This window comes from Ornithorhynchus anatinus, chromosome 19 (assembly GCF_004115215.2).
Source record: "Ornithorhynchus anatinus isolate Pmale09 chromosome 19, mOrnAna1.pri.v4, whole genome shotgun sequence".
Taxonomy (NCBI): domain Eukaryota; kingdom Metazoa; phylum Chordata; class Mammalia; order Monotremata; family Ornithorhynchidae; genus Ornithorhynchus; species Ornithorhynchus anatinus.
The window spans coordinates 28,061,438-28,087,672 of NC_041746.1; the positions used below are offsets into that span (position 1 = coordinate 28,061,438).

Sequence of the window (26,235 nt, forward strand, 5' to 3'; positions counted from 1 at the left end):
AAGTACAATAGAACAGAGTTTGTAGACATATTCCCATAAGGAGCTTACAGTTTAGAGGCACAGACATTAATATACACAAATCATAACATCATAATATATTACGTAGCAATATAATAAAATAATTAAAAATATATACATAAGTGATGTGGGCCTGGGTGGTTAAATACATTTAACCTAAGTATGGAATCATCGAGGTGTCTCATTCTCAACACTCCCATCGCTGATGTCTTGCTCACTTTCTTACCCTTCATGTCCAGCAGAACAAAAGCTCTCTTCCCATTTTTAAGCCCTTTTGATATTACATCTATTCCAGGAGGCCTTCCCGGATGAGGGTCTAACCTCCCACTTTTTAGCCCCCCTCAAACACCATTTCAGCCCTTCTACATCACCTAAGCACTCACAAGTCCAGTTCACTATTTTTTCACTTTTTAGTATTTGTTAAGCGTTTTACTCTGTGTCAAGCAGAGTTCTAAGCTCTGGAGTAGATACAAATTAATCGGGTTGGACACAATCCCTGCCCACACAGACTCCCAGTCAATATAAGAGGGAGAACAGGTAATGAATCCCCATTTTACAGATGAGGTAACTGGGGCCCAGGCAAGTTAAGTGTCTTGTCCAAGGTCACAGTAGGCAAATGGTGGACCAAGAGTTAGAACCCAGGTTCTCTGATACCCAGGCCAGTGCTCTGTCCACTAGGCCACAGCATTAATTCCTCTCATCTGCAATTTATTCTAGTGCCTGTCTTCCGGCTAGATGATAAACATTCTTAGCGAAGAGATTGCATACACTGGTTCCATTGTACTCTCCCAGGACTCTGCGCTCAGTAGGCTCTCAAAATGATTTTGATTGACTAATCAGTAAAATGAACTTCCATGCTGAGTATAATGATGAATATAAAATTTTGGTTGGCTGTTCTGTTTCCAAAGATGACAGAGATGGTGAAATTCAGCCCTCGGGGCAGGAATGACTAAAAAAGGCAGCTAGTGTCAGATCCTACCTCATTGGGCATACGTACAAGCCATTCTTGCCAGGGTGAGGTGCTTATTTTTCATTTTTCTTCTAGTACCCCCGCCTCTTCTCTGCTTCTTCTCTCTTGTAAGAGGTATTCCTTGCAGTGCACCAGGCCGATCTATCACTATTGTCTTCTGGCATTCAGCTGTGTGTAGGCAAGACACTGCTACCATCATTTCAGCAATGCAGAGCAATGAGAAACGCAGTCTAGAAGCTTACTGACCAACCCCCCCCCCCCCCCCCCCAGACCTAGTCTATTAACTCAGACATGAGATCTTTCCTGATGTGCTTGCTTATTTTGGAATCATGGAAAATAAACTGTCTTCAGTATTGGAAAAAGAAAAAAAACACATTATGTGGCAGGGCCACTTACCTATGCATCAGTGAGGTGAGGACAGAGGTGAGGGGCTTAAGGGGTTGCAGGATTATGGGATTTGAGCTGACAGTTTCATTTCTGCTATACTTGCCCCACAGAAAATCAAGGGACTAAAGCAGAGGGCATGAAGGAGTGGAAGGTGGGAGGTATGAGGATTGAGTGCCTCTCCCTAAGACAAGGGACCAAGGAGGTACAACTGTGGCCACCACCGGGGCTTCAGAGCTGGACTGGCCTAGCCCCTAACACCCCAGCGGGAAGAAAGAAGCATCTCAGAGACACTAGGCTGTCACATGAAAGATAAGTAAAAGTTACTCCAAAACCCCCTCTATAAACCCCCTCACTGCTCCTGTCAGACAATTGATAAGAAGGTTTAAAAGACCAAAGAGAGTGGGCTATTTTCTCTAATACAGTTAATACATCCTTATACTAGAATACACTGGGTTCAAGTGTTGCTTAAAGCAGGCTTTTTGCCGAAGAAATGGACGATTGATCTGAGGCATCATTAAGATTCCAGCTCATTTTGGCATATTCATGGGATAAACGTGAAGCAAACTGAAAAAGAAATCTAGAAGACTGATTCTTCAGAGCAGCTGGAGAAAAACAAGCAGACTTACACTCCTTTAGATAACTGACAACCACATATATCTTACGGCATCCACCCACCCAGGAGCCTAGCAGTATGGTTCCAAGCAAGGAATGTCTCCTAGGAGGAAGAAGGAGATGCAAGTTAGTGGGAACCAGTAGTGACCCACCTTTCCCAAGCAAGAAGAATTCTGGAAAAATGTGATTTTGATTCATTAGATGAGACTAAACATTTTCACTCAAACAGGGAATTTAGATCAGGTGTCACATTAAAAATAATGAGTGGGTGGTGATCTTTCCAAAGACCTTTCTTTAGAGTAGGATTTTACTCACCTTTTCTATGAAGGTTTCTAAATATAGCAAAGTTGAAACAACAAAGCCACGGTAAAGGCTTCTTAATTAAAAAATGCACATGAAACTTTTTTAATGCATTATGTATATTTCTGGAATAATTAAAAGACAATAGCTCTGGGTAAATAATTATATTACATATTTAATAATAACTGTTGCAAGAATAGACATGTGTTTATATAATCAATTTGTAAAATGCAAGATATACAACTGGTAGAGGACACATTCAACTTCCAGAATTATCCAATCTAACAACAAAAAAAAGTTCTGTCTGAACCCTTTTTTCAGTTAGGAACACAATTTTGTGGGGCTTGTCTCCTAGAACTCTCTCGATAAATGAAAGCAATTACAAAATATCAATTCCTTTCCTTAATTAACACCATTTCGGGGCAAAGATTTCTGTGAAAAGAGCCTCAGTCTGAGGTCACCTTTCTCCTTCATTCAGGACCCTGAATTCCACAGCCTCGGGAACAGGGATCTCCAGTCTGCTCTGTCTCCCGGGACTGCCTTTTGAGCAAGTGTCCAGAGCCCAGGTTTCTCTAAGTCTCTGCATGTCCCTCACGATTTTGCCTGGATGGAAACATAACGCTCACTACACGGGAACTGGACTACTGGCATTACATGGAACTTCGAAAACACCTTATATCCAAGGACCTCAAAAGGACTGACATCTAAATGTTACATTTACACAAAAAGAAGTCGAGGCACATAAAGAGTAAGTGATTTCTCCACAGCTCCAGCACATCAGTGCGGGGGTGGCAGAGGCTAGAACCCTGGCATTGAGCTCAGCCCCTTGAACGAACAACTAGACACTCCCTCTAGACGCAATTATCATCAAAGTCCGCCTAGAGTCACGTGCCTTAAAGGTATATACTGACATTCATGAGGACCAAAAAAGGGGATAAATACAAAAAAAAAATCCTTTGTAAACAATTCTTATATTATAGCCAATGCAGAATGTTTAATGAAGCGTTCAAGTCACAGCTGTTACGACAGAAGCAGTATTATTATTCAAAGTCAAATATGTACTCATTGGCCAGGTAGATCCGTCGGAATATAAGAGCTGCCAAGGCTAAAGTCAGGATGACGATCAGGGCGGCCGATCCGGCGTGATCTGTGTTTCGGTTGGCTCCGAGCTGTTGGGTCTGAATCACCTCAGGAGAAGTGGACGCTCCTCTCTGACTGTGCTGTTGCGCGCGGCGTTGGCGAGGGCTCAGAGAGGTGCTCTTCGGCACTGGCGGGGGAGGTTCTGGAAGGGTGGTGGCCGTCTTGTCCTCATCCTCTTGACCCTCTCTCTAAGATAAGAAACGGCTTTAAATGGGTGAAGCAGTGTACAGTGTTAGTAAATAAACTTGTTGGTAGCTAAAAGAGAAACTAAATAGGGAGCAGGGCAAGGACACTGGGATCCATCCCAGACCCTATGCCCCAGTCTCGCAACCCACTCTGATGAGGTTACCTAAGGACTTTAAAGTATGGAACAGATAAAATAGCTTACCCTCAGTCCTCTCTGCTTCATTTCTCAGCTCCAGACTTGCTGCCCTCCAGTTGCAAATCCTGGCTGACCTTGAAAGGGCCCTGTATCTGCCCACACTGTTTCACTCCCTCAGGAGGCCTTTGGGGACAGGAGACCATTTCCCACCAACTATATGATCAGCCATTCAATCAATCAACGGTATTTATTATGCATTTACTGTGCGCAGAGCACCGCACAGTACCCACTTTGGAGGGTACATTACAATGCAGTTGATAGACACATTCCTGCCCTCAAAAAGTTTACTTCAATCAATCTTATTTACTGAGTGCTTACTGTGTGCAGAGCACTCTTAAGTATTTGGAAGAGTACAACATAACAGAGTTGGTAGACAGACACCTTGCCCACAATGAGTTTACAGTCTTACTTATCTTGCCACTCACCATCTTTCTTCTAAATTATATAATGGAAGAGTACAACTGATTAGTTCATAATTTGGAGAATTATTTTTTCAGTTTTAAAGATTAATTATATGTTGCCTACCCCAATCTTAAAATACTCCCTGCTCCCCTCTATCTTGATGTCCTGATGTTTATTTTCCTCACAAATCCTCAGGCTCTCTCTGGTTTACTGCATTCCACTTTATTTTAATTATTTCTCTTTGCTCATAGAATCCAGAAGGTTCTGATATTACGGGTTCTTATTTCCTCCTTTCTCCCTCTTTTGTCTCTCAATAGGATATTGTCCATTAGAGCTATTTACTCTAGAATGACCTCATGATGTGTTTTCATTTCCCTATTTTTGTGTCTCTCTCAAATTATGTTTTTTATATCCTTTTGTCCACCTTGCTTTTTCTCTTTTTCTCAATTCCCCATACAGCAGGGCTTTGATTTCTGATCACCTTGGGGTAGGACATAATTCAGATGACTGATATTCTTGATAGTCCTGAGACACACTTAAAATGGGCCCTGATAATATTCACACATAATGTTCTACCGTTTGGTAAGAGGGGTCTGGGGGAATTTTAGAAGTGGCATGGATTTTGCTAGGGTTGAACCAGAGCCATTTCCTAAGCTCTAGTTTGAGAAATGGAGACACTTGGGTTTCTTTCTTTCACTTTCTTTTTCTCCTCCTTTCTTGGCTGTAGACTCACTAAAAGTTTTTCTCTCTTGAGAATTTCTAAACTAAGAAGGGAGATAGTCATAAATTGACATATGTAGTTAAGAGTGAGAAAACACATAAAAGGTATGTGAGCAAATAAAGAGAGAAATACGTGAAGCTGATGGTCATGAAAATAATGACGGCTGATGTCTTCCCTAAGGAATGACTGTTGGAACCTTGGTTCTGAGACTTCACAACTCAGAATCTGAGCAAAGGAACTGTGATGCTGTTTCCTGGGAGAGACCAACTTTTCCAGGATCAGGCAACAGGCCCATGACTCCTAACCTTCACATCTTCTCCACGAGACCTTCCCTAAGGCCTTATTTCCCTTATCGCCTTCCCCTTACCCTCAACTATACACTTGACCATGTACCCCTTAAGCACTTTGATACTCCAACTTCACAGCATTTATGCACATATCTTTTACTCTACTGTTTATCCTTTCTGTAATTTAATGTCTGCCTCCCCCTGTTGACTGTAAGCTGCTGGTGAGCAAGGGATCATGTTTACTAATCAATCAATTGCACTTACTGAGAACGTACTATGTGCAGAGCATTGAACTAAGTGTTTACCATTGTACTAATCTACTATTGTACTTTCCTAAGTGCTTAATACAGTGTTCTGCACACAGTAAGTGCTCAGTAAATGCCACTGATTGATTAAAGAAATCTGAGTTACAATAGCTACTACGCTCTGGATCCTTTTGGTCTTCAACTTGTTCACATAACTAGATCAGGAAAAAATAAACATCTAGAGTCAAATCCATTTCAGTTTTAAAAAGCCTGTGCCTGCAGACAAGAAGAAAAGCTGGGCAAGAGAAACAGCCCAAATAAATCGAGCAGCATGGCAGAGTGGATAGAGCACGGACCTGGGAGTCAGAAGGTTATGGGTTCTAATCCCAGCTCTGCCCCTTGTCTGCTGGGTGACCTTGAGCAAGCAGAGGCACTTGCCTCAGTTACCTCATCTGTAAAATGGGGATTGAGCTTGTGAACTTCATGTGGGATAGGGACTAAGTCCAACTCAATTTGCTGGTAACCACTCCACCACTTAGTACAGTGCCTAGCACATAGTAAGCACTTAACAATTACCATCATCATTATTATTACTATATTATTATAATTATTATTAAATCAAGCTACTCACTTTATAGAATTTTTTTCCTTCAGTAAAAATATTACAATGACCCCAAACCTGACAAAAATAGGCAGCCTATTACACTGACTGTAACTCCAGAAGGACAGTGGCTCAGTTTTTCAAAGGATTTTCAGACATATGCTTAGTGAGGCAATATGAGATATGGGAAATTTGATCTTTTAGAGCATTAATCTACTTGGCCGCTCAGCAGACCATCACATGCAACAAAGGTAAATATTTACAAAAGTGTAAAGCTTTAACTGAGAAAGTATCATAATAGCACAGACTGAAACCTGTTTGCCATCATTATGTTCTGAGCAATTAAAACTACTGCATGTACTATTTTTTACTTTTACATTTTTAGCCTATCATTTTCAGTGTCTTGACATCTTAAAGTCGAAGCTTATATTTACAAAAATAAAAGGCTTATTAAAAAGAAGACGTAAACAATTCTCCCTGTGGGGTTGGATGCCCATTTGTGTTTCTGCATTTCCACATAGCCGGGCAGTGAACTTCAACATACAGCAGATGGTCTGACGTTATTTGACGTGTTCTAGATTTTTACCAATCCCCAGCCCCCTCACTGCTAAAAAACACAGCTTATCTGGGATTTGACCATAACTTATCAGTCAATTTATATTGCATTTGCGGCAGACTAACAGCAGCTGCCCTGGCCTCTCACCAGTTTTCAGCTATTTCCATTATGGCCAGATTATATAAGCACCATCCCTAGCAGCAATAATAAGCACATTTTGGAAAAATGAGGTGTTTTTTCAAGTGACAGAAATGAACAATTTCCATAAATGCTCATATTTTTTGAAAAGGTGAAAAACACGGGAGCACTACGGCTATTTTAACAATGAAGATGAAATTGATTCCTATCTCACTTTGTGCATTGAGGTTCTGTCTTTTAACTAGACTACTTACAATATAAATGAATATACATTTACTAATGAAAATATCCACTCACAATTAGAAGCTCACCCCATATTTTTTCAGTACATTAAGTCAGGGGTAGTAAAATGCTCGTTACTTTCAGTTGTGACACTACTGGTACAAGTTTCAGGGACCTGGGAGTCCCCCTAAGCTGGACTCAGAAGTCCTCGTTCTATTTTCAGTTCCACCAAAACTTATTCTGTGGGTATCTGTGCTGGGAGTGGAGTCTTTTCACCGAAGAATGACTGAGAAAACACGGTTCTGAGAGGCTAAGAACTGTACACCACTCCAACTTGGTTCCAAGACCAATAGAGGTGAATAAGGCTGTCTTTTGGAGTTCAAAGAAGATACTAATGATAGCGAGACTTTACCTTTCTGGGTGGCTAAAAGATTAATTTATGACCATTAAATGGAATTAACTTGCACTAATTTCCATTGCACTAAGCACTGGGGAGAGTACAATATAGAAGAGTTAGTAGATATGATCCCTGCCCTAAGGGAGTTTACAGTAGATCTAGAGGAACAATCCCTTCCACACATGTTCAGGCCCTCTGCTGTAGGCACCCATAGTGCCCGCTGCCATCTCAGTGCTACCTCTTGATGCCATTATCTTCTCAAAGCCTTGTTCTACGAGAATCACTCCAATTCTAATCCCCAGGGGCTGGGCTGCTGTGTCTTCAGCTTCTTTACGCCATTAAAATGGTTTGTTCTACTACCCTGTTTATAATTTCCTTTGCTGCTTGGGAACCACCCTGTCACCTATGTTTCACACGTTCTGCCCAGTGAAGGTAGCCGATGGACCGAACATTGCTTTAATATTGGAAGACTGTTTACCAAGACCTCAGTGTTGGTGCTCTTTGGCTATTTAATATTATGAGTAGCAGCCTGAATTCCTGTGGAGTTAAAGTCTCACAGTTACCTAAAAAGGCGAAGCTACAATTGTTCCTTAGCCCTTCGGTTTGATCGTAAGTGTGATGCCATGTTGGCACCACACTCTTTCTCCCAGAAGGCTTGCTGGTTTCCTCAATTTTGTTTTCTCCCTCTTTGTCTACTCTGAACAAGGCTCAGACTAAAAAGTGAAATGAATTCAGTGACAGCCTACAACTTCGACGTCGGGGACTGTGTCGGGTGGTTTGTGGAGGCAAACTGATACGTAAACCTGGTTGCCTCCAGACTTCCTGTCTACCATTTTTTTAAAGCTGAAAAGCAGCTTGTAATCATCTGCACATTGTCTTGTGCAGGGCAGGGCCATCATAGGAGTCCAGTTCAAATCAATCAATCAGTGGTATTTATTGAATACTTATTGTGTGCAAAGCACTATACTAAGGGCTGGGAAAGTGCAGGACAACAGATTTGGTAGATGTAATCCCTGCTGAGAAGGACCTTACAGTCTACAGTACAAGATCTGGGAAGGCAGATGAACTATCAAGAGAGGGAGGGACCCAGGAATACACTGGGGACAATAGGAGTGGGGTTGATCACTTATTTCACTTAACTCTGGGATGTGGTTCCTGCATGGAAACCTTTTGGCCACTTTATCTCTCTCCATGTACTGTCTCTATTTTAATATTGTATTTATGATTACAGCAGCCTCTATGTTGTAGGGCTTTTTTTGCGGCTCAGAGGGTTTTATCAGCACAGTCACCTCATCACAAAGTTGTGAAATGCTAAATCCATAAAGTCTTGGCTGGATTTGGAAATTCTTCTGTCAGGAGCCGAGGTTTCTTGTAGTCATCTGGCAGCCTGGACAAACACCCCAAAGAAACAGCCCCAGTTCACACAAACCCACCTAGTATAGACACCTAGTATAGCCCTGACAGGGACAGGAACCGTGACTAATTCTTCCCACCTGTGTATTCTTTCCCAACACTCAGTACAATGCTCAGCACCATAGAAAACGCTCAATAAGCCCACTATAACTCCATGTCATTTTGGGCTAGGCCAGGGGCCTCGTCTCTGCGTCTGGTCTGCTGTTTGGTCTTCCAGCACAACGCAGATGCCCTATCAACGTTACCTGATGACAGCGATAAACTTAACGGGACAAGCAGCTGTTCATACCGATGTACTAGCTGTAGCATCCGGGAATGTGGTAGGCGTGTCTGCCTGGGGTGAATCACTTGAGGAGAGAGAGTGGTTGAGGTCCGGCACTGTGAGAGACTTTCCAGATGAATTGACTTCTGCCTACGCAGTTGAGATAAAGTTCATATTAAAAGAGACTGCAAGTCAAAGCTCCACAGCACTTATGTACAGGTCCATAATTTCTTTATATTAATGTCCGTTTCCCCTTCTAGACTTTAAGATCGTTGTGGACAGGGAATGTGCCTGCGATATTGTGGTGTAGTACTCTCCCAGGTGCTTAGTACAGTGCCCTGCACACAGTAAATGCTTAATAAATACAACTGATTAATTGTATCAATCAGCACCCCTTGATTTACCTGGGGGTCGACTGGTTCACTCACTTATATTTTTCTCTAACTTTTAAATGTGTTAGTTTACTACTTATGTCTCCTTCAGACTGCAAACTCTTCGAAAGCAAAGACCATATCTGTCCTTATTGCGGGTTTTTCAAGTGTCTAGTATAGTGTGCTCTGCCACTGTAGAACAGAAAAATATATAACTACAGAATACGATCTACTTTCTCTTCCTCACAAGAATGGAGAGAAGGCAAAAGGATTAAGCAGGCACCAGCAAGTTTTTTCCTTGGAATGCTGCTTCCAGGAAAAAAAGGCAGAACATGCAAGCTCCTAAAAAGTAGAATTGGAGAGGTGAAGGAGGAAGAGGAGGAGGAGACGTAGTAGTCTTTCAGTATTTCCCAGTTCTTCCATCCTAATCCACTCTCCCGCTCTGTCCAAGACCTTGGCTGGTCACGACACCCTGCCACTTGAGCGGCAGCGTGAGTATTCTAAAACAGTGCTTGGCACATAGTAAGTGCTTAACAAATACCTTTTGTTAAAAAAATGATTATTATTTAGGAGGGAGTAGTCAGGAACCTGGGACAGAAGAAGGGAGGCAGAGGAGGCCACATGGGAGATGGTTGGACTGCTCGGAGCAGTGGAGTCAGGGAAGCCTCAGCCCTCCTGGCACCTGTGCCAGACACTGGTCGACCAGGTGGAATGGCTTGGTGTGTCGTTATTTTCAGGTGCGCTGGGGGCTTCTGGTGCCTGACAAACACATGAACTCATTTCTGAATGCTGTTTTACCTTAAAACTGATTTGCCTAGCAAGCTCCTTGGCTTCCTTGTCAGCTTGGCTCGAGTCGCTTCCCGATGTTAAAGGCAGCAGGGCAATTTTCATATCCGAGCCACACCCTTCGCAACAGAAATCTTGTGACCTGGGGAGAGAGAGGACAATTCTAAGACTTGACGGTATGTACTCTCTCAGAAGCAAAGCAACAAGGTCTGCAAAATACAATGGCCTTGAATTTTCTCAAAAGGAAAATTTGTATTTATTTGTATGCTGTTCACATTTTACCCAAGACACGCTCAAGACTACAGGAAGCTTTTGACAAATGTCCTTTTCCATAACAAATCCTTTTAAGTGACAAATGCTGTGGCAGGATCCCATATGACAGATATAATTCAAGCAAGCAGCACAGTTCCCTAAGGAATTTACGTACCAAGTGGAGGTGAAAGTCCTTAGTAACGACTTGACTGGCCTGCTCACCTAATTATCTGAATACAAGACTGATAAATTTCCCAATCCCTCAAGTATTTAAAGTATGGTTTGATAAAAAGTGAAGACTGAGATCCCAGGTTTCCAGAAATGACTCCTCCAAATGATAACTTGAGTGTGCTCAACAAGCTCTTACTCTGAAATTTAACCCATCTTCAAGTGCTCTCTGTCCCACAGGACTGTTGTGAAGAGTAATGATGTGCTGGTACTTGGCCACCGAGTCAAGGTCTAATTACACGGTTCTTGCAATAGGGATCAGGAAGGACATATCCTTCGTACTTTTGTTAATGTTTTAACCATTTCCTCTTACCAATTTATGGTATTTATTAACATTCCCTCTTACCAATTTATGGTATTTATTAAGTGCTTTATTATGAGCCAAGCACAGGGATAGGTCCAAAATAATCAGATTGCATACAGTCTCTGATCCACATGGAGCTCACGACCAATGAGGGATGGGGAATAGAAGCAGCATGGCCTAGGGAAGCAGGGAGGCATAGTGGAAAGAGCACGGGCCTGGGAGTCATAGGACCTGGGTTCTAATCCCGGTTCTGCCACATGCTGGCCATGTGACCTTAGGCAAGTCACTGAACTTCTCTGTACCTCAGTTACCTCATCTGTAAAATGGGGATTAAGACACTGAGCCTCATGTGGGACAAGGACTGTGTCAAACCTGATTAGCTTATAACTACCCCTGCACTTAGTACAGTTCCTGGCACAAAGTTAAGACCTTAATTAAATACATTAAAAAAACACAGACACACAAAAACGGGTATTTAATCCCCATTTGCGGAAAAGGAAGATGAGGCACAGAGAAATTAAGAGTCTTTCCCCAGTTCAAATAGCAGGGAAGCCATCAAGCTGAGGCTAGAATCGGAACTCCTGACTCCTAAACCCCAGGCTCTTTCCATTGGGCTACTCTGCCTTCCCCAATTCAGTATCAATCAGTGGTATTTATTGAGCACTTAATGGGTGCAGAACACACTAAAGTACTTGGGAGAGTACAAGACAACAGAGTATGTAGACCGGAACTGTGCCCACAAGAAACTTACAGATTCATTAAGAATTTATGGATCATTTACACACATTTTTTTTCTTTTCCAGTGTGTAAAATTGGACGAAATCCTGATTTCCAAACGTCTCCTATGGCTGACTTTTAAAAAGGATCAGATGTAGGTGAAGAGGTAAGTGTGCCATTTGAATTTAGGTCAAGTCTGGGCCGTTAGCTCAGCCAACAAGAACTGCAGCATTTTTTTCATTCCCTCCTCCAACATAAGCCTGAAGGAATGACTTTTGTTTTAAAATAAATCCCAGATCAATATAGGGGATTCTGACAAACATCACAAAAATATCATGTCCTTTGGTCACAGTCAAAGAGAAAACCCAACCCGACTTACTTTTTGGCAAGAGCTCTTCGTTCTTCAGGGGTGTAGTCCAGAGACCCGATGGCACCTTCTCCTTTGGTTGGCATAAATCCAATGATGGCCAGTAATGCTGTTCTTACTGAAACACAAAGCAACAATCCACATAAAAGCATCCCTAAGATGGAATGGGTGCCCACATGCTTACGTTTGGATACGGGGACCCTCACATGCTTACGTTTGGATACGGGGACCCTCACATAGTCCCAGTAGCTTGGCGGAAAGCCTTTATGCACTCACTCTGTCAGTACTAAGAGCTTGGGAGAGTACACTAGAAGAAGTCATGATCCTGGGCCACAAAGGAATTTGTAATCTAGCAGCAGAGATAAGCATAAAATAGTTTACAGTTAGGAAGAAGTGCTCAAGAAACAACATGTTCGAGTGGAAAGAGCCCGGGCCTGGGAAGCAGCAGACCTGGGTTCTAATCCCAACTCGGCCAATTGCTTGCGGTGTGACCTTGGGCAAATGACTTCACTTTTCTGTGCCTTGGTTACCTCCTCTGTAAAATGTAGATTAAGTACTCCTCCCTCCAATTTAGACTGTGAGTCCTATATGGGACAGGGACTGTGTCCTCCCTGATAAACTTGTATCTACCCCAGCACTTAGAACGGTGCACGACAAAGAAATAAGCACTTAACAAATACCATAAAAAATAGCTGCTGGCTCATTTACTAACTCCCACTCTTGACCTGTCCTTCAATCTTTAGACTGGTCCTTCGGGAATTTGGGGGGCTGAGTCTTGTCAGAACTAGAAAGATCTAGACCAAGAATCTCTGCGAAGGAAATCCAGGGAATGATGATGGGACATTGGAATAGGGAAGGGAGTCTCTGTTCTACAAGAGGCCAGTCCAGGTTGTGGGGGCTGCCACCATGTGGAGACACAACCTCTGGTTGGGGGGGGGCGGGAAATTCCAACTGAGATGGGAGGGATATGGCCAAAATTGGTGACATTCAAACCTGAAGATAGGCCACTTTGATGTATATCATGTTATCCAACCTCTAAATTCAACTTAAGATACCTCAACTTCCTTTTCAGCAATCCTTAACAACCCTCACCATTGAGAAATATTTCTTCTTTTGAACTATTCTAATTCTTACTTCAGGCTAAACTCACTTCCTTTCATTCTGCCAGGGAAAATGGAGCATAGACATTCACCTTTATGACAAAAATGCCAATAAATCTGAAGATTATTATCTCCCATTCTTGATAATAACAATCCTCAGCTAAACTACAGGAACTCTAGTCCTATTAGTGAATTCCAACTGTACAAGCCAGACGGGGTTATATGTTGGGCTGGGGGATTTAAGTCATAAAAGACCCAACTTGTTTCCACATTCATCCAGAAGATAATTACAAATCTCAATACCCATTATAGTCTCTGCCAACAGTTTCCTGAATGAGGTTCATATTTAAATGTAAATTGATACTCACTACTCCATGAAGGCTGCCAAGTTTCAGGATGATGTCCTGAGATGCTCAAGCAGATTTTCTTTCCAACTTCAAACCTGCCATTGGCCTTAAGAAGAAAAGAATCTACTTGAAAATATTGTTTTAAGATCTCTAAAAAGAACAAACACCAAGCATTAGTTTTCCAATTAGCAGTACTCAATAGCTACGTATTTGTACTCCCAAGCAATCTCCTCGTCTTGGCATGCCAAACCACTGGTAAAAGAAAAGATGTACACAGAGCGTGACCATGCAGCAATTTAATTCAATTTACAATGGGCCTAATGTTTAGAATGTTCCTGGGATCTGCTCTTGTAAACCACAAAGAATATTTAAAATGATTTTAAAAGAATCAGCCATGTTCTAATTAGTCAAATAATTATCAATAACCACAGGACTAAGAATCCTTACTGTTAACAGAATAATGCTCGGTGGCTTCATGGGATATTCAGGTGGCAGTACTATTCGTCCATGGTAAACTCCGCCGTCAAAATCAGAATCTGGTGGTCCCCTAACAGTGAAGTGCCATTCAAAAAGATTATCCTAAAAAACAAATCAGTCACATGTAGCAATTAAGCATCACGGAAGAAAAGAATTTAATCACCACTTCTGAAATCTCCAAGATTCATTGACGGTTGGCAAAAGAGAATATAACTACTGCTTAAATCCAACAGGACATTTCTAACATTTCAAAAATCAATTTGTTTAAGGTCTTATGATTTTGAGAGCTCATAGGGGACAAAGTGAAACCTTTAGGCCAGGAATCACGTTATCTGGTGGTAGTTTAAAATTCAGTAGTGAGAGTTGCTTGGCAACTGGGGGCTGTAAAAATAGTTACCAAGAAACAAAGAACTGCTCTGCAGTGCACCATCTCACCCGGCCTTCTGCTCCTCTGATTTTCTTCCTGCTCCACACCCCATTCCCCCTACCTCCACCCCAGCAGATGCTGCACTGACAGCAGACCAATTTTCCCCCAAAACACACACAAACAGCCCAAGTGAGCTAAGAGGCAGGGTGAATTAGTGGAAAGACTCAGGGCCTAGGAGTCAGAAGTCAGTCAGGTTTCTAATCCTGGCTTTGCCACTTGTCTGCTATATGCCCTTGAGCAAGTCACTTAATTTCTCTGTACCTCAGTTAATTCATCTTTTTTTTTTATGGCATTTGTTAAGCATTTACTATGTGCCAGGCACTGTTCCAGGCACTGTAAGTAGGGATTAAAACTGAGTCCCATTTAGGACATGGACTGGGTTCAACCTGATTATCTTGTACCTACCCCAGTGCTTAGCACAGTGCCTGGCACATAGAGCTTAACAAATACCATATTAAAAAAAAGGAAGTATGCAAAGTACAGGAGTGGAACCTAGGCAGTAATTTTAAGATACTCCAATTTCTTGCCTTAGTTGTTGATTCCTAAAAATCAGCTGAATTTAATTCCCATGAATGTCGAAAACTTTACCATTTGAAATGTTCCAAAACTCAAATAATAAATTTCTAAAAGATGCTATTGCACTGGAATGCAGAATTTAAACATGCCAATCCCATGAAGACTTAGAAAAATTAAAAATACCATGCCTAAACTGTTTTATTCTAGCTTCTTTGCTGCATTTAGCTCCAGAAAAAGGAGATGGGCTAAAATTAACTTGCCTAGAATTTGGGGGCTGCAGAATTGTCAGGTTCAATTCTAGGCCTTGCATCCTTTCTCTGGGTCAGCTCAGACTGACCTTGCCGGAACAAATTCTTGGGCAGGATATCTTGAACCTTGTTTTCTATTTCCCACTTAACAAAAGTGGCAATTTTCTCACATGTGGCACATTCCAAGAAAGCAACTACAGGGTAATGATTTTGGTATGTGTCTTTAATATTCTTTAAACTAAAGTTCTTCTTTACAAATGAAGGTATAAAACAAAAGATTGCAGCTGACAGCTTTATAAACTACATTACATTTTCTCTTGGGGAGTGTAATCTTAATTTTAATTTGGATTTTTAATGAAGTTTTCTCTTGTTAATTTATAAAATCCTGCCCACTGCAGAGGCCCAACAAATGACCTGTCAGACACCAATGATGAAAGAAAACATACCAACTGAAGACAGCCAAACAGATAAGATGCAGCTTGATAAATAAGGTATGAAAATCTACTTCACCAAACTGGTAGCCACCAAGTAAAGGATTTAGAAAATCATACAGTTCATGGTATAACTGGCCTGGTTATACTGGCTATAGAAATGCCAACTTTTGTTCCAATTTAAGTCATTTAGGTGGCCTAACTGGAAAATAAAAGACCTTGAAAAAGCTAAAAATTTGGCAATATCCAAGCAAGTTCTCTCACCCTAAGAAACACCCAACTTGTTGCATAAGACCTAAAGCCCAAGTAAGTCTTTCAAACTGTTGATTTCTTTTTGAGCAGAGAGGCTATTGCTGCAACAGTGGCGACGTGGCAACTCACCTCCAGTGGCTGGGCGTGATAGTGATCAGTGGGATCTTTCAGTTCAGCTGCTTCTTTCATCAAACGCTTGACAGCTGAAACAGGATTCAAAATATAAGTACAAAATACCTCGAGAGCAACCTGCCCTGAAAGTGACTAAAAGATTATTAGAACAGTTCTTGTTGCACTTGGAAATAGGCAGGAATTAAAAAAAAACTGATAGCGGTGCAACTGTTAGTTTACTGAAGTGGATGAAATGAGGAATATCAGATCACTGAGGGGAAAGCTGGTATCCCCCAAGTAAAAGAGTTAAAAAAGAATACAGTTCACGGTATAACTGACCTGGTTGGGCCCCCTTACATCATATCTCCCTAGACTGATGCTTGTTACGGGCTGGGAATGTGTCTACCAACTCTGTACTCTCCCAAGTGCTTAGTACAGTGCTCTACACACAGTAAGCACTCCATAAATAACACCGATGATGATGATCTCTCTAGAATAACAAAGGATTAACACTATGATGTTCTCACGTTTTCCAGAGTTCGGCCTCCTCACAAAATCTGTTTCCCAATAAACCATTCATTACATCTGTGACCTACATGTGTACCACTGAAACACATCTTTTCTTTTGAGCAAGCGGTTGCTATAATGAATAGAAAAATTTACCAAAGATCATATTTCATCTTCCTGAACTGATTCATGGACAGGGATCAGGGAACCCAAGTCAGGACCTGCTTTGTTTCGGGAAGGTGGCAATTTTGATAGATTCACATAATTCACACTTCAAATTCTGATACAATTTAAGAACACTATTTCACAAATTATGACACTCCTCAATGAGTCACTTAGAGGGACATTAGAGGGAGAAAGAGGGCCAAGCCAAGTCACAAAGATAGTTCTTCTTCCATCTTGTCTGTACCTGGGGAAAATGCTGTGGGGGAATCAGGGAAAGTTTTTCTGACAGTGTAAATATTGGGATAGAATATGAAGCAGTGTTAGGAGACATGGTTGTGTGCGTGCTTGCAGCACCAGTTCAAGTGTGTATAATATGTGAGTTTTCCTTTCCACAGGGTTCATCAGGAATGTAACCCCCCTGCCCCCACGCCACAGCATTTCAGGACTAAATGTACTGAAAACCCTCCGGTCTGTGGGGAGGCAAAGAAGTTTGAACTGCTTCTCAGGGAAAGTACGAAGCATTGAGAGGAGCTTCTCTCTATGTGAACTCGTATCTCGAAAGCTACTCTCTTTCCAGAGATCCGGGGACTGACCAGACCAGGCTATCTCTGCGGAGGAGACCAAGGAATTCTGACGGTGCCTGGAAAATCAAACTGGGCAAGTGGGAGGGAGAGGGATGGGGATCCTGTCAGTCGAATGAGCCTAAAACGGTTCTGAGCTACTTCGGTTCCAGGTCCAGTGTGGAGTGGGATAGATGGAAGCAACCCAAGACAAGCTAGGATCTCTGGGGGCCTGAATCAGAGTGAACAGTGATTTGCCTACCTATAGTCTCCTTCCTATTTAACTGCCTCTACAGCAATTTCTGCTTAAATTGAAGCCTTCAGTTGAATTCCAATTCATCTCAATAATGCCTTCTGCGGGAATACTGATTTCCCTGAAAGAATAATTAAAAATACCAAATGACTGACGAAACCGGTTTTAATTCTTATGCAAACATCCTCCAGAAAAATCTACAATTAAAATAGTAAAGTTAATATAGATAAGCACCTTCCAGATTTTATTTAAGAATAAACTCGAACTTTCATTAAGTTGCAAAGACAGTACCCTTAAATTTGAACATGCAAATTTGCTTTCTTTCCAGATGAAGCCAATTTGTGCTTAAGGGGAAAGGAATTCTCATTTTCCCCCTTTCAATTAAAGAAGTGAAACGGGGAATACTGTATTTCAGAGTTAAGCTAGTTAAGCAGGACTAATTAACTGTTGTGCGTGGTTCTTGTATAATTCATTCTTTGATTTGCTTCACAAACTACATTTCAAATGGAATTAATATGCTTGACTGAAAACTGGGTTTTGAATTTACAGATGTGAACCAACATTGGCAATTCCTTACCAGCTGGAAAAATAATTCAGTCGGGCACCTAGTCAACTAAATTCTCATATGAACTTCATAAACATCACACTTTCAGGTTATCTTTACTCTTCCCTCTGGGTGTTCAACCCTGAACCAATTTTGGGACAGATAATGAGAGAGTCATGACGATACAGTAACGAAAAATCAACCTGGGTTCTGAGGTTTTAGGACTGAGAACCTGAAGACTAAAGAACTACGCAACCCTGAAAACTTGGCAGAGTCTTTAAATGGTCACAGAAAAAGGTTAAGCAGGAGTGTTGAATTCGATTTTGACCACATTTACATGCGTAGTGGATAGAGCACAAGCCTGGGAGTCAGAAGGTCATGGATTCTAATCCCAGCTCTGCCACATTTCTGCTGTGTGACCTTGGGCAAGTCACTTCACTTCTCTGGGCCTCAGTTACCTCATCTTTAAAATGGGGATTGAGACTGTGAACCCCACGTGGGGCAGGGACTGTGGATTTGCTTGTATCCACCCCAGCCCTTACTTAGTATACTTGTTGGAACATAGAAAGCACTTAAAAGACACCACAGTTATTATATACTAGAGTAGAAAACAGTCCCCAAAGCTGTCCTGCCATTTTGCCAGCAATCTTTGAGGGTCTCTTCTGCTGCCAACAAGGATGATGTGGCACTGCAGCTGTTTCTGGGAGCCTATTAACCATGTTGTTCAAAATTTCTCATAAATGGTCTCTGCTTTCACATGCGCTAGGAAGCATAGCCAACAACAAGATGATTTCAGCTGTGCTTGTGGTCAACTGCTCACATTCGCTGAGATTTTCATGTGGTTAATGTGCTTTGGCCGAGGGCACATACACAGTCCATATATAACCTATCTGCAAAGAAAAACGAAACTGTTTTATTTTTGGTCACTACCTCTCTGTCGCTCCCTTTGAAAAATTAACTGAGGCTCTTAGTAGAATTTTCTTTCTCAGTGAATACTGTCCTCACACAGTTCCCACTGTAATGCTGATTTTTTTCCTTCTCCTCTGACTCTTAAGGCTCCCGGTTCATGGGGCCATTATGTCAGACCCTTCCACGACTCTGCCTTAGGGTTTTGGAGTTTATGGTTTGCTAACAGTGTTGCTGGACACCTAAAGACTGACCAATGTGACTTAAAATAGAAAATTATTAAGTTAGTGTGGGATATGTACAGCCCTCTTTTTTTTCCTAAGAAAAACCTCGTTTCCATTTTTAAAATTGCCAATTTTATTTTTTATTTTATTAAAGATAAATTTACAGGTGTGAAAAAAAATCCACATCTGAGAAAAATCAAAAGAGGCACTTGACACAAGCCAGTCAGTAGGTAAATTAAAGGCTCAACCAGATGGAACAATCTAAAAGCTCCAAAATGACCTGGACGCTCCCTGAGGGAAGCTGGAATAATCCTCAATCTGAAGTAGCAAGATTTGGCAGAATTACTGGAAGCAGAGAAGCAGCTTGGCCTAATAGATAGAGCACGAGCCTGGCAGTCAGAAGGTCCTGGGTTCTAATCCCAGCTCCGCCACCTGTCCGCTGTGTATCTTTGGGCAACTCACTTCACTTCTCTGTGCCTCAGTTACCTCATCTGTAACATGGGGATTAAGACTGTGAACCCCATATACGATAAGAGACATTGAAACTGGGAGCTATGCGGCCCTTCTTCTTTGAAGACATAGTAAAAAAAAGACTGGAGAGATGAAGCAACACAATTCTGTCATTGTGGCCTGGACAAGCAAAAATCAAGCAGTAGGTTTAAAGAAATGGAACCTGCTCCACCCCTCTCACCTTACTCATTTAGTCAGATTTTCATGATAATTTTTGTTGGAAGAGGAACTCTGAGGAGTATATCAAGATGCAATCAATATGCAATCATATGAATGTCTATCTCCCCCTCTAGACTCTTTGTGGACAGGGCATGTGTGTGCCAACTCTGTATTGTACTCTCCCAGGTGCTTAGTACAGTGCTCTGCAAATAGTGAGCGCTCAATAAATATCACTGATTGATATTTAATGAGGAATAGAAGGAGGGGCTTAGCCAAAGGGGAGAGGGAATGCCCACTGAGAGATATCTGAGGGTAGGTTCAATATAGAATTTGCAGGCGAGTTCTGCAAAGCTGGCCACAAGGGACAGCAGTGCTTGGCCCAGAGCTAAACGAAATGCTGCGATAAGGGAATCAGATAAAAAGAGCTTTGTTTCTGTGGATAAAGCCCAGGCCTGGGAATCAGAAGAACCTGAGTTCTAATTCCAGCTCTGCCACTTATCTGCCATTTAACCTTGGGTGAGTCACTTCATTTCTCTGGGCCTCAGGTCCCTCACCTGTAAAATGGGAATTAAGACTGTGAGCCCCATGTGGGACAGGGACTGTGCCCAACCCGATTTGGTTTTATCTACCCCAGTAGTACAGTGCCTGGCATAAAGTAAGCACTTAAATACCACAATTATTATTATTTGACTACTGCTGCTCCTCTTGCTTTGTCCAAACCCTGGTCTAAACTTGCAGCCAGAGCTGCCTGTTCACTGCGGTCACTGGTGTGTGATGTTAGGCAGGGCTGGCCAGGACTTGGACTCCGATGAGGTTAGAGGAATACCCTGAATCCTTTCATTCTACACAGCAACATCCCACCATTTTAAGGAACTTCTTTCCAAGTAGGCTTTGGGCGGTTTCTCTTTAATCACTCTTCTTCCCTCAAAATGCTGGACAAAACTGATCACCTCTAGAAAAGCACAGCTATTGAATGTAAAGTATTCAGAAGATTAGAGCTGAAGTTAGGGTGATGAAGAGACCAAACTGAAAACTTGCCTCCACGCCTTGCACGAGGCTCATCAGCCAATATACGGACAACTGGACTGCACTTCATTCCCGAGCAAAGGCAAAGGACGCGTGAAAAACTGGCTAATGAACACACATAAATACAAGACAGTTGGGGCACAGCATGTATTTGGGCTACGCATTTCGGCTGGAATATAAATAGGGAGTTAGAGAATATTCTTCTGATGTCGTGAGCCTGTTTGGGCTAAGCGGGCTGGGTTACTGAAGAAATGTTGGGCACATGCATACGGTGGTGAAACAAACGAGTACAGTGCAAGTTTTTCTTTAGGTGAAGTTTCCCAAAAATAACTGCGATATTTGTTATGCACTTACTGTGTTCCATGCACTGTATTAAATACTGGGTTAAGTACAGTGTTAGCAGATTAGACGAAGTCCCTGTCTTCATGGGGCTGACAGTGTAAGGGGATTATGAATCCCCATTTTACAGATGAGGAAACCGAGGAACAGAGAAATAAAGTGACTTGTCCAAGGTCACACAACAGGCAAATGGCAGAGCCGGGATTAGACTCCCAGGCCTGTGCTCTTTCCGCTAGGCCAAGTTGCTTCTCCGGTATCCCTCGTGTTATAATACTGGTTCTATAGAGTGGCTATATTTATCCATCATCCCATTCTGTCTCCCCGCTCCTCCACCTCCTGCTTCAACACTTCTGCATCACCTGGGCCCGAGTCCTGGACTGGCTGGGCATCTGTCTTCGAATCTTGTGGTGCCCAAATCCCGGCTCTGGTTGAAGCCTTGGTCCTGGACCGGACCCCTGAACTCTTGGCCCATCCCAGGAGCAGGGAGTTGGGCAGCTGGGTCCCGAAGATGGTACACAGCAAAGCCTGAATCAGGGGGAAGGGATGGAGAGATCCTCTTTGTTACTTTCCTTCCTCTAATTGATGATGACGGTGGCATTTTTTAAGCGCTTACTATGTCAAGCACTGTTCTAAGCGCTGGGGTACATACAAACTCATCAGGATGGACACAGTCCCTGTCCCACATAGGGCTCACAGTCTTAATCCCCATTTTACAGATGAGGTAACTGAGGCCCAGGGAAGTGAAGTGACCTGCCCAAGGTCACACAGCAAACAAGCAGCAGAGCCGGGATTGAAAATCAGGTCCTTCTGACTCCCAGGCCTCGGCTCTATCCTCTACGCGCGTATGCCAATTTGCGGCGGGTGTTTTAAAAATCAAAAGTTTGGCCTTTGGTGAAGATGGCATAAGCACTGCTGAACTCCTACCTGTTTATGTCAGGTCAGGCCAAGCTAAAAGAAATTTGTTTTGTGGGATTTGCGTTTACTTTGGGAGCAAGACAAGAGTTGCTAATTTATAGAAAAATTCCGGCTTGACACGTCACTGGATTCTTCTCCATGGGGGCTAGAAAAGGAGGGGTGGCCACAGCTGAATATGGCTGTGTTTTCTCTCAGGCCCTGAATGAATTCACTCCTACTTAGACTGTGGATTGTGTCTGACCTGTTTATCTTGTAGCTGCCTCAGCGCTCAGTACGGTGCTTGGCACTTATTAAGTGCTAGCTACCTCAGTACCCAGTACACTCCTTGGCACTAAGTGCTTAAAAAACCACAGTTATTAAATATTATTAGGAACCTATCTGCTGCGCAGCCACCCACAGGCAGATTCCTTAAATCGACAGGGCTGCTGGCAGCAGACTGCAAAGCCATTTACCATCTCTAGGACTGAAATGAAAAACATAAATGCACACTTAACGAGGAGGTCATTTCATTTTCTGGGCCTCTTCAACAGTAGATTTACCGTACCAAGACCACTGTCACTCGATTCAATCCAGCAGCCTGGCCTAGAAGGTCCCACAGATTCTGACGGCTCATTCCATCTCTAGCAGATTTCTACTTAAAACGTCCCCGGACTGAGGAACGAGGGGAGCATTTTCACTAGGCCTTCTAAACTCTGTTAATCACTCATCTCTAACTCAATTGTTCCTATAAACATCTCCCTGCATTGGCCAAACCAAGCCTTTTCCTTTAGGAGGAAATGTAGCCCAAAACAGGAAAGAGCACATTAGACAATACCGAAATCCCACGTCCACTGAGTTGGTTTGTGTACTTTGGAAAAGAATAGGATTCCGTAAACCAGCGACACGCTCTTCACCACAATCCAAGGCCCCGGTGAAGAGAACCAAGCCGTATCCCCTCCTAGACGCATCTTTGACATCCGCCGGCCACTTATTCCCGAGAACGTCTCCTCGATTCCCGGGAATCTCTCCATATCTGCAAAAACTAACGGGTCGAACTGCATTCGAGGTCTTTCCAAATAGCTCAGTCTCACCATGTCAAAACCCCTTCTACTTCTGGACACTTAATGGGCAGAAGCAGAAACAGCCTTGGGTATCGCGAAGAGTGGTTGCAGGCACAAGGCCTTTCAATAGTATTTATTGAGCGCTTACTATGTGCAGAGCACTGTACTAAGCGCTTGGAATGTACAATTCGACAACAGATAGAGACAATCCCTGCCCACTGACGGGCTTACCGTCTAATCGGGGGAGACAGGCAGAAATCTGCATCTTCTAAACTCCTTGTAGGCAGAGACTGTACCTATCAACTCTATTATACTCTCCCAATTAATACAGTGCTGTGCACAAAGTAGGCGCTTAATACCACTGATTGAAGGATCAGAAGCAACATTTTCACCTCCCACTCTCTTCTTTATCGCCCTGACTTGCTCCCTTTGCTCTTCCCCCATCCAAGCCCCCCAACACCTCCGTATAAATCCGTAATTTTATTTATTTGGATTGATGCCTGTCTCCCCCACTCTACACTGTAAGCCCGTTGTGGGCAGGGCACGTGACCGTTTACTGCTATGTCATACTCTCCCAAGTGCTTAGTACAGTGCTCTGCACACAGTAAGCACTCGCTCTGCCACTCGTCAGCTGTGTGACTTTAGGCAAGTCACTTAACTTCTCTGTGCTCCTGTTACCTCGTCTGTAAAATGGGGATTAAGACCGTGAGCCCCACGAGGGACAGTCTGATGACCTTGTATTCATTCAACTGTATTTATTGAGCGCTCACTGTGTGCAGAGCACTGAAACTATCCCAGCGCTTAGTACAGCACCCTGCACCAAGTAAGCGCTCAATAAATATGAATGAACCATGTTAGGTACATAGTAAGCATTTAACAAACACCATTATTTCTATTCTATTTTTGAGGCTTTGGAGGGACCCCCAATTTAGCTGCTACGGCTGATCCATCATTCATGCATTCAATCGTACTTCCTGAGCGCTTACTGTGTGCGCAGGACACTGTACTAAGCGCTCTGATTAAGACTGGGAGCCCCACGAGCGACAGGGACCGTGTCCAACCCGATCTGCTTGATTCCACCCCAGCGCCTGGCACATAGTAAGCGCTTAACAAATACCATAATAATTCATTATTAATTTGGAAAGTAGAATTCAGCAATAGAGAGAGACCATCCCTGTGCACAGCGGGCTTATAGTCGAGAGGATTGTTAGGGTGTAATAATAATAATAATAATGATGGTATTTGTTAAGCGCTTCCTCTGTGCCAAGCACTGTTCTAAGCACTAGGGGTTATATTACCTTGTTTCTACCCCAGCGCTTAGAAACAGCGCTTGGCACAGAGGAAGCGCTTAACAAATACCACCATTATTATTATTAGAACAGTGCCTGGCACATAGTCAGCGCTTAACAAATACCACCATCATTATCAGAGCAGTGCTTGGCACATAGTAAGCACTTAACAAATGCCATTGTCATTATTATTATTATTATTATCCCGGCTCCGCCACTTAGCTGTGTGACTTTGGGCAAGTCACTTCACTTTTTGGGGCCCCCGTTCTCTCATCTGTCAAATGGGGATTAAAAACTATGAGCCCCACGGGGGACAACCTGATGACCTTGTATCCTCCCCAGCGCTTAGAACAGTGCTTGGTACATAGTAAGTGCTTAACAAATACCACTATTATTATTATGATTATTAGAACAGAGCTTTGCACATAGTAAGTGCTTAACAAATACCACCATTATTATTATGATTATTAGAACAGTGCTTTGCACGTAGTAAGTGCTTAACAAATGCCACCATTATTATAATTAGAACAATGCTTGGCACACAGTAAGCACTTAACAAATGCCATTATTATTATTATTATTATTATCATCCCAGCTCTGCCACTTGTCAGCTGTGTGACTGGGCAAGTCGCTTCACTTTTTGGAGCCTCAGTTCCCTCATCTGTCAAATGGGGATTAAAAACTGTGAGCCCCACATGGGACCACCTGATGACCTTGTATCCTCCCCAGCGCTTAGAACAGCGCTTGGCACAGAGTAAGCGCCTAACAAATACCACCATTATTATTATTAGAACAAGACTGCGGGCAAGTCCTTTGACTTCGGGGGGACCCCCGTTCCCTCATCTGTCCAATGGGGACTACAAGGGGTCGCGGGGGGTCAACCCGATGACCTTGCATCCTCCCCAGCGCTTAGCACATAGTAAGCGCCTAACAAATACCACCATTATTATTATTATTATTGTTAGAAGAAGACTGCGGGCAAGTCCTTTGATTTCGGGGGGGGGGACCCCCGTTCCCTCATCTGTCCAATGGGGACTACAAGGGGTCGCGGGGGGTCAACCCGATGACCTTGCATCCTCCCCAGCGCTTAGCACATAGTAAGCGCCTAACAAATACCACCATTATTATTATTATTATTGTTAGAAGAAGACTGCGGGCAAGTCCTTTGATTTCGGGGGGGGGGACCCCCGTTCCCTCATCTGTCCAATGGGGACTACAAGGGGTCACGGGGGGGTCAACGTGATGACCCCGTATGGCTCCCGGCGCTCAGTACATAGTAGGGGCCTGCCAAGGCCCAGCGTTGTTATTAAGGAGGGGAAGGACGGCAGGGCCAAAGGCAAAGGGGACGAGGTTAAGGCAGGGCGGGGCGGAGGGCTTCCCGGAGGAGGGGGCCGCCCCGAGGCCTACCCCGCCCCGGGGCCCCCCCGGCCCCGCTCACCCGGGCTCTTCAGGTTGTAGCGGGTCTCCATGGCCGCTTCGATCGGCTCCGATCGGCTTCGATCGGCTCGGCGGGGGCGATCGATCGATCGATCGATGGGCTGCAGCGCGGAGCTCCGGCCCGGGGCGGCGGCGGCGGCGGCCGGAGACTCGCTCCCTCCCTCCTCCCCCCCCAGGCCACGCCCCCTCCGCGGAGGGACACGCCCCCCGAGCTCCCATTGGTGGAGCCCGGAAGGGGGGCGGGGCCGGGGCGGGGTCACGAGGCCGGGCCGCTCCGGGACACGTGCCGGCAGCCCCGTGACGTGGCACGGCCCGGGCGGGGGCGGGGAGGCCCAGGGCGCGGGTTCGAATCCCGCCCCCGCCCCTGCGCGATC

The 26,235-nt window shown here is 43.5% G+C and overlaps 1 protein-coding gene across 2 annotated transcripts; it reads right to left on the minus strand.

The window, feature by feature from the left end:
- Positions 1-2,388: 2,388 nt before the first annotated feature.
- On the minus strand, positions 2,389-26,000 carry UBE2J1 (ubiquitin conjugating enzyme E2 J1). 2 transcript variants are annotated; one of them, XM_029047279.2, is made up of 9 exons: positions 25,863-25,962; positions 17,482-17,593; positions 16,006-16,079; positions 13,973-14,104; positions 13,547-13,631; positions 12,091-12,196; positions 10,223-10,352; positions 9,081-9,203; positions 2,389-3,615 (listed from the first exon to the last, which is right to left on the minus strand). In XM_029047279.2, the coding sequence occupies exons 3-9, from the start codon at positions 16,063-16,065 to the stop codon at positions 3,328-3,330; spliced, it is 924 nt and encodes a 307-aa protein (XP_028903112.1). In that variant the 5' UTR covers positions 16,066-16,079; positions 17,482-17,593; positions 25,863-25,962; the 3' UTR covers positions 2,389-3,327. The 2 variants fall into 2 exon arrangements, with proteins under 2 accessions (XP_028903112.1, XP_028903111.1); XM_029047278.2 differs by lacking the exon at positions 17,482-17,593 and having other exon boundaries at positions 25,863-26,000.
- Positions 26,001-26,235: the final 235 nt, after the last annotated feature.

Bases quoted from the DNA above. Each gene is read 5' to 3' on its own strand.
- UBE2J1 (XM_029047278.2), bottom strand. From the start codon at position 25,893: ATGGAGACCCGCTACAACCTGAAGAGCCCGG. The intron at 10,353-12,090 runs GTAAGTCGGGTT...CTCTCTCCCCAG, and splicing joins CGAAGAGCTCTTGCCAAAAA to GTCACAAGATTTCTGTTGCG. The intron at 3,616-9,080 runs GTATGAACAGCT...TTCTTATCTTAG, and splicing joins ATGCTACAGCTAGTACATCG to AGAGAGGGTCAAGAGGATGA.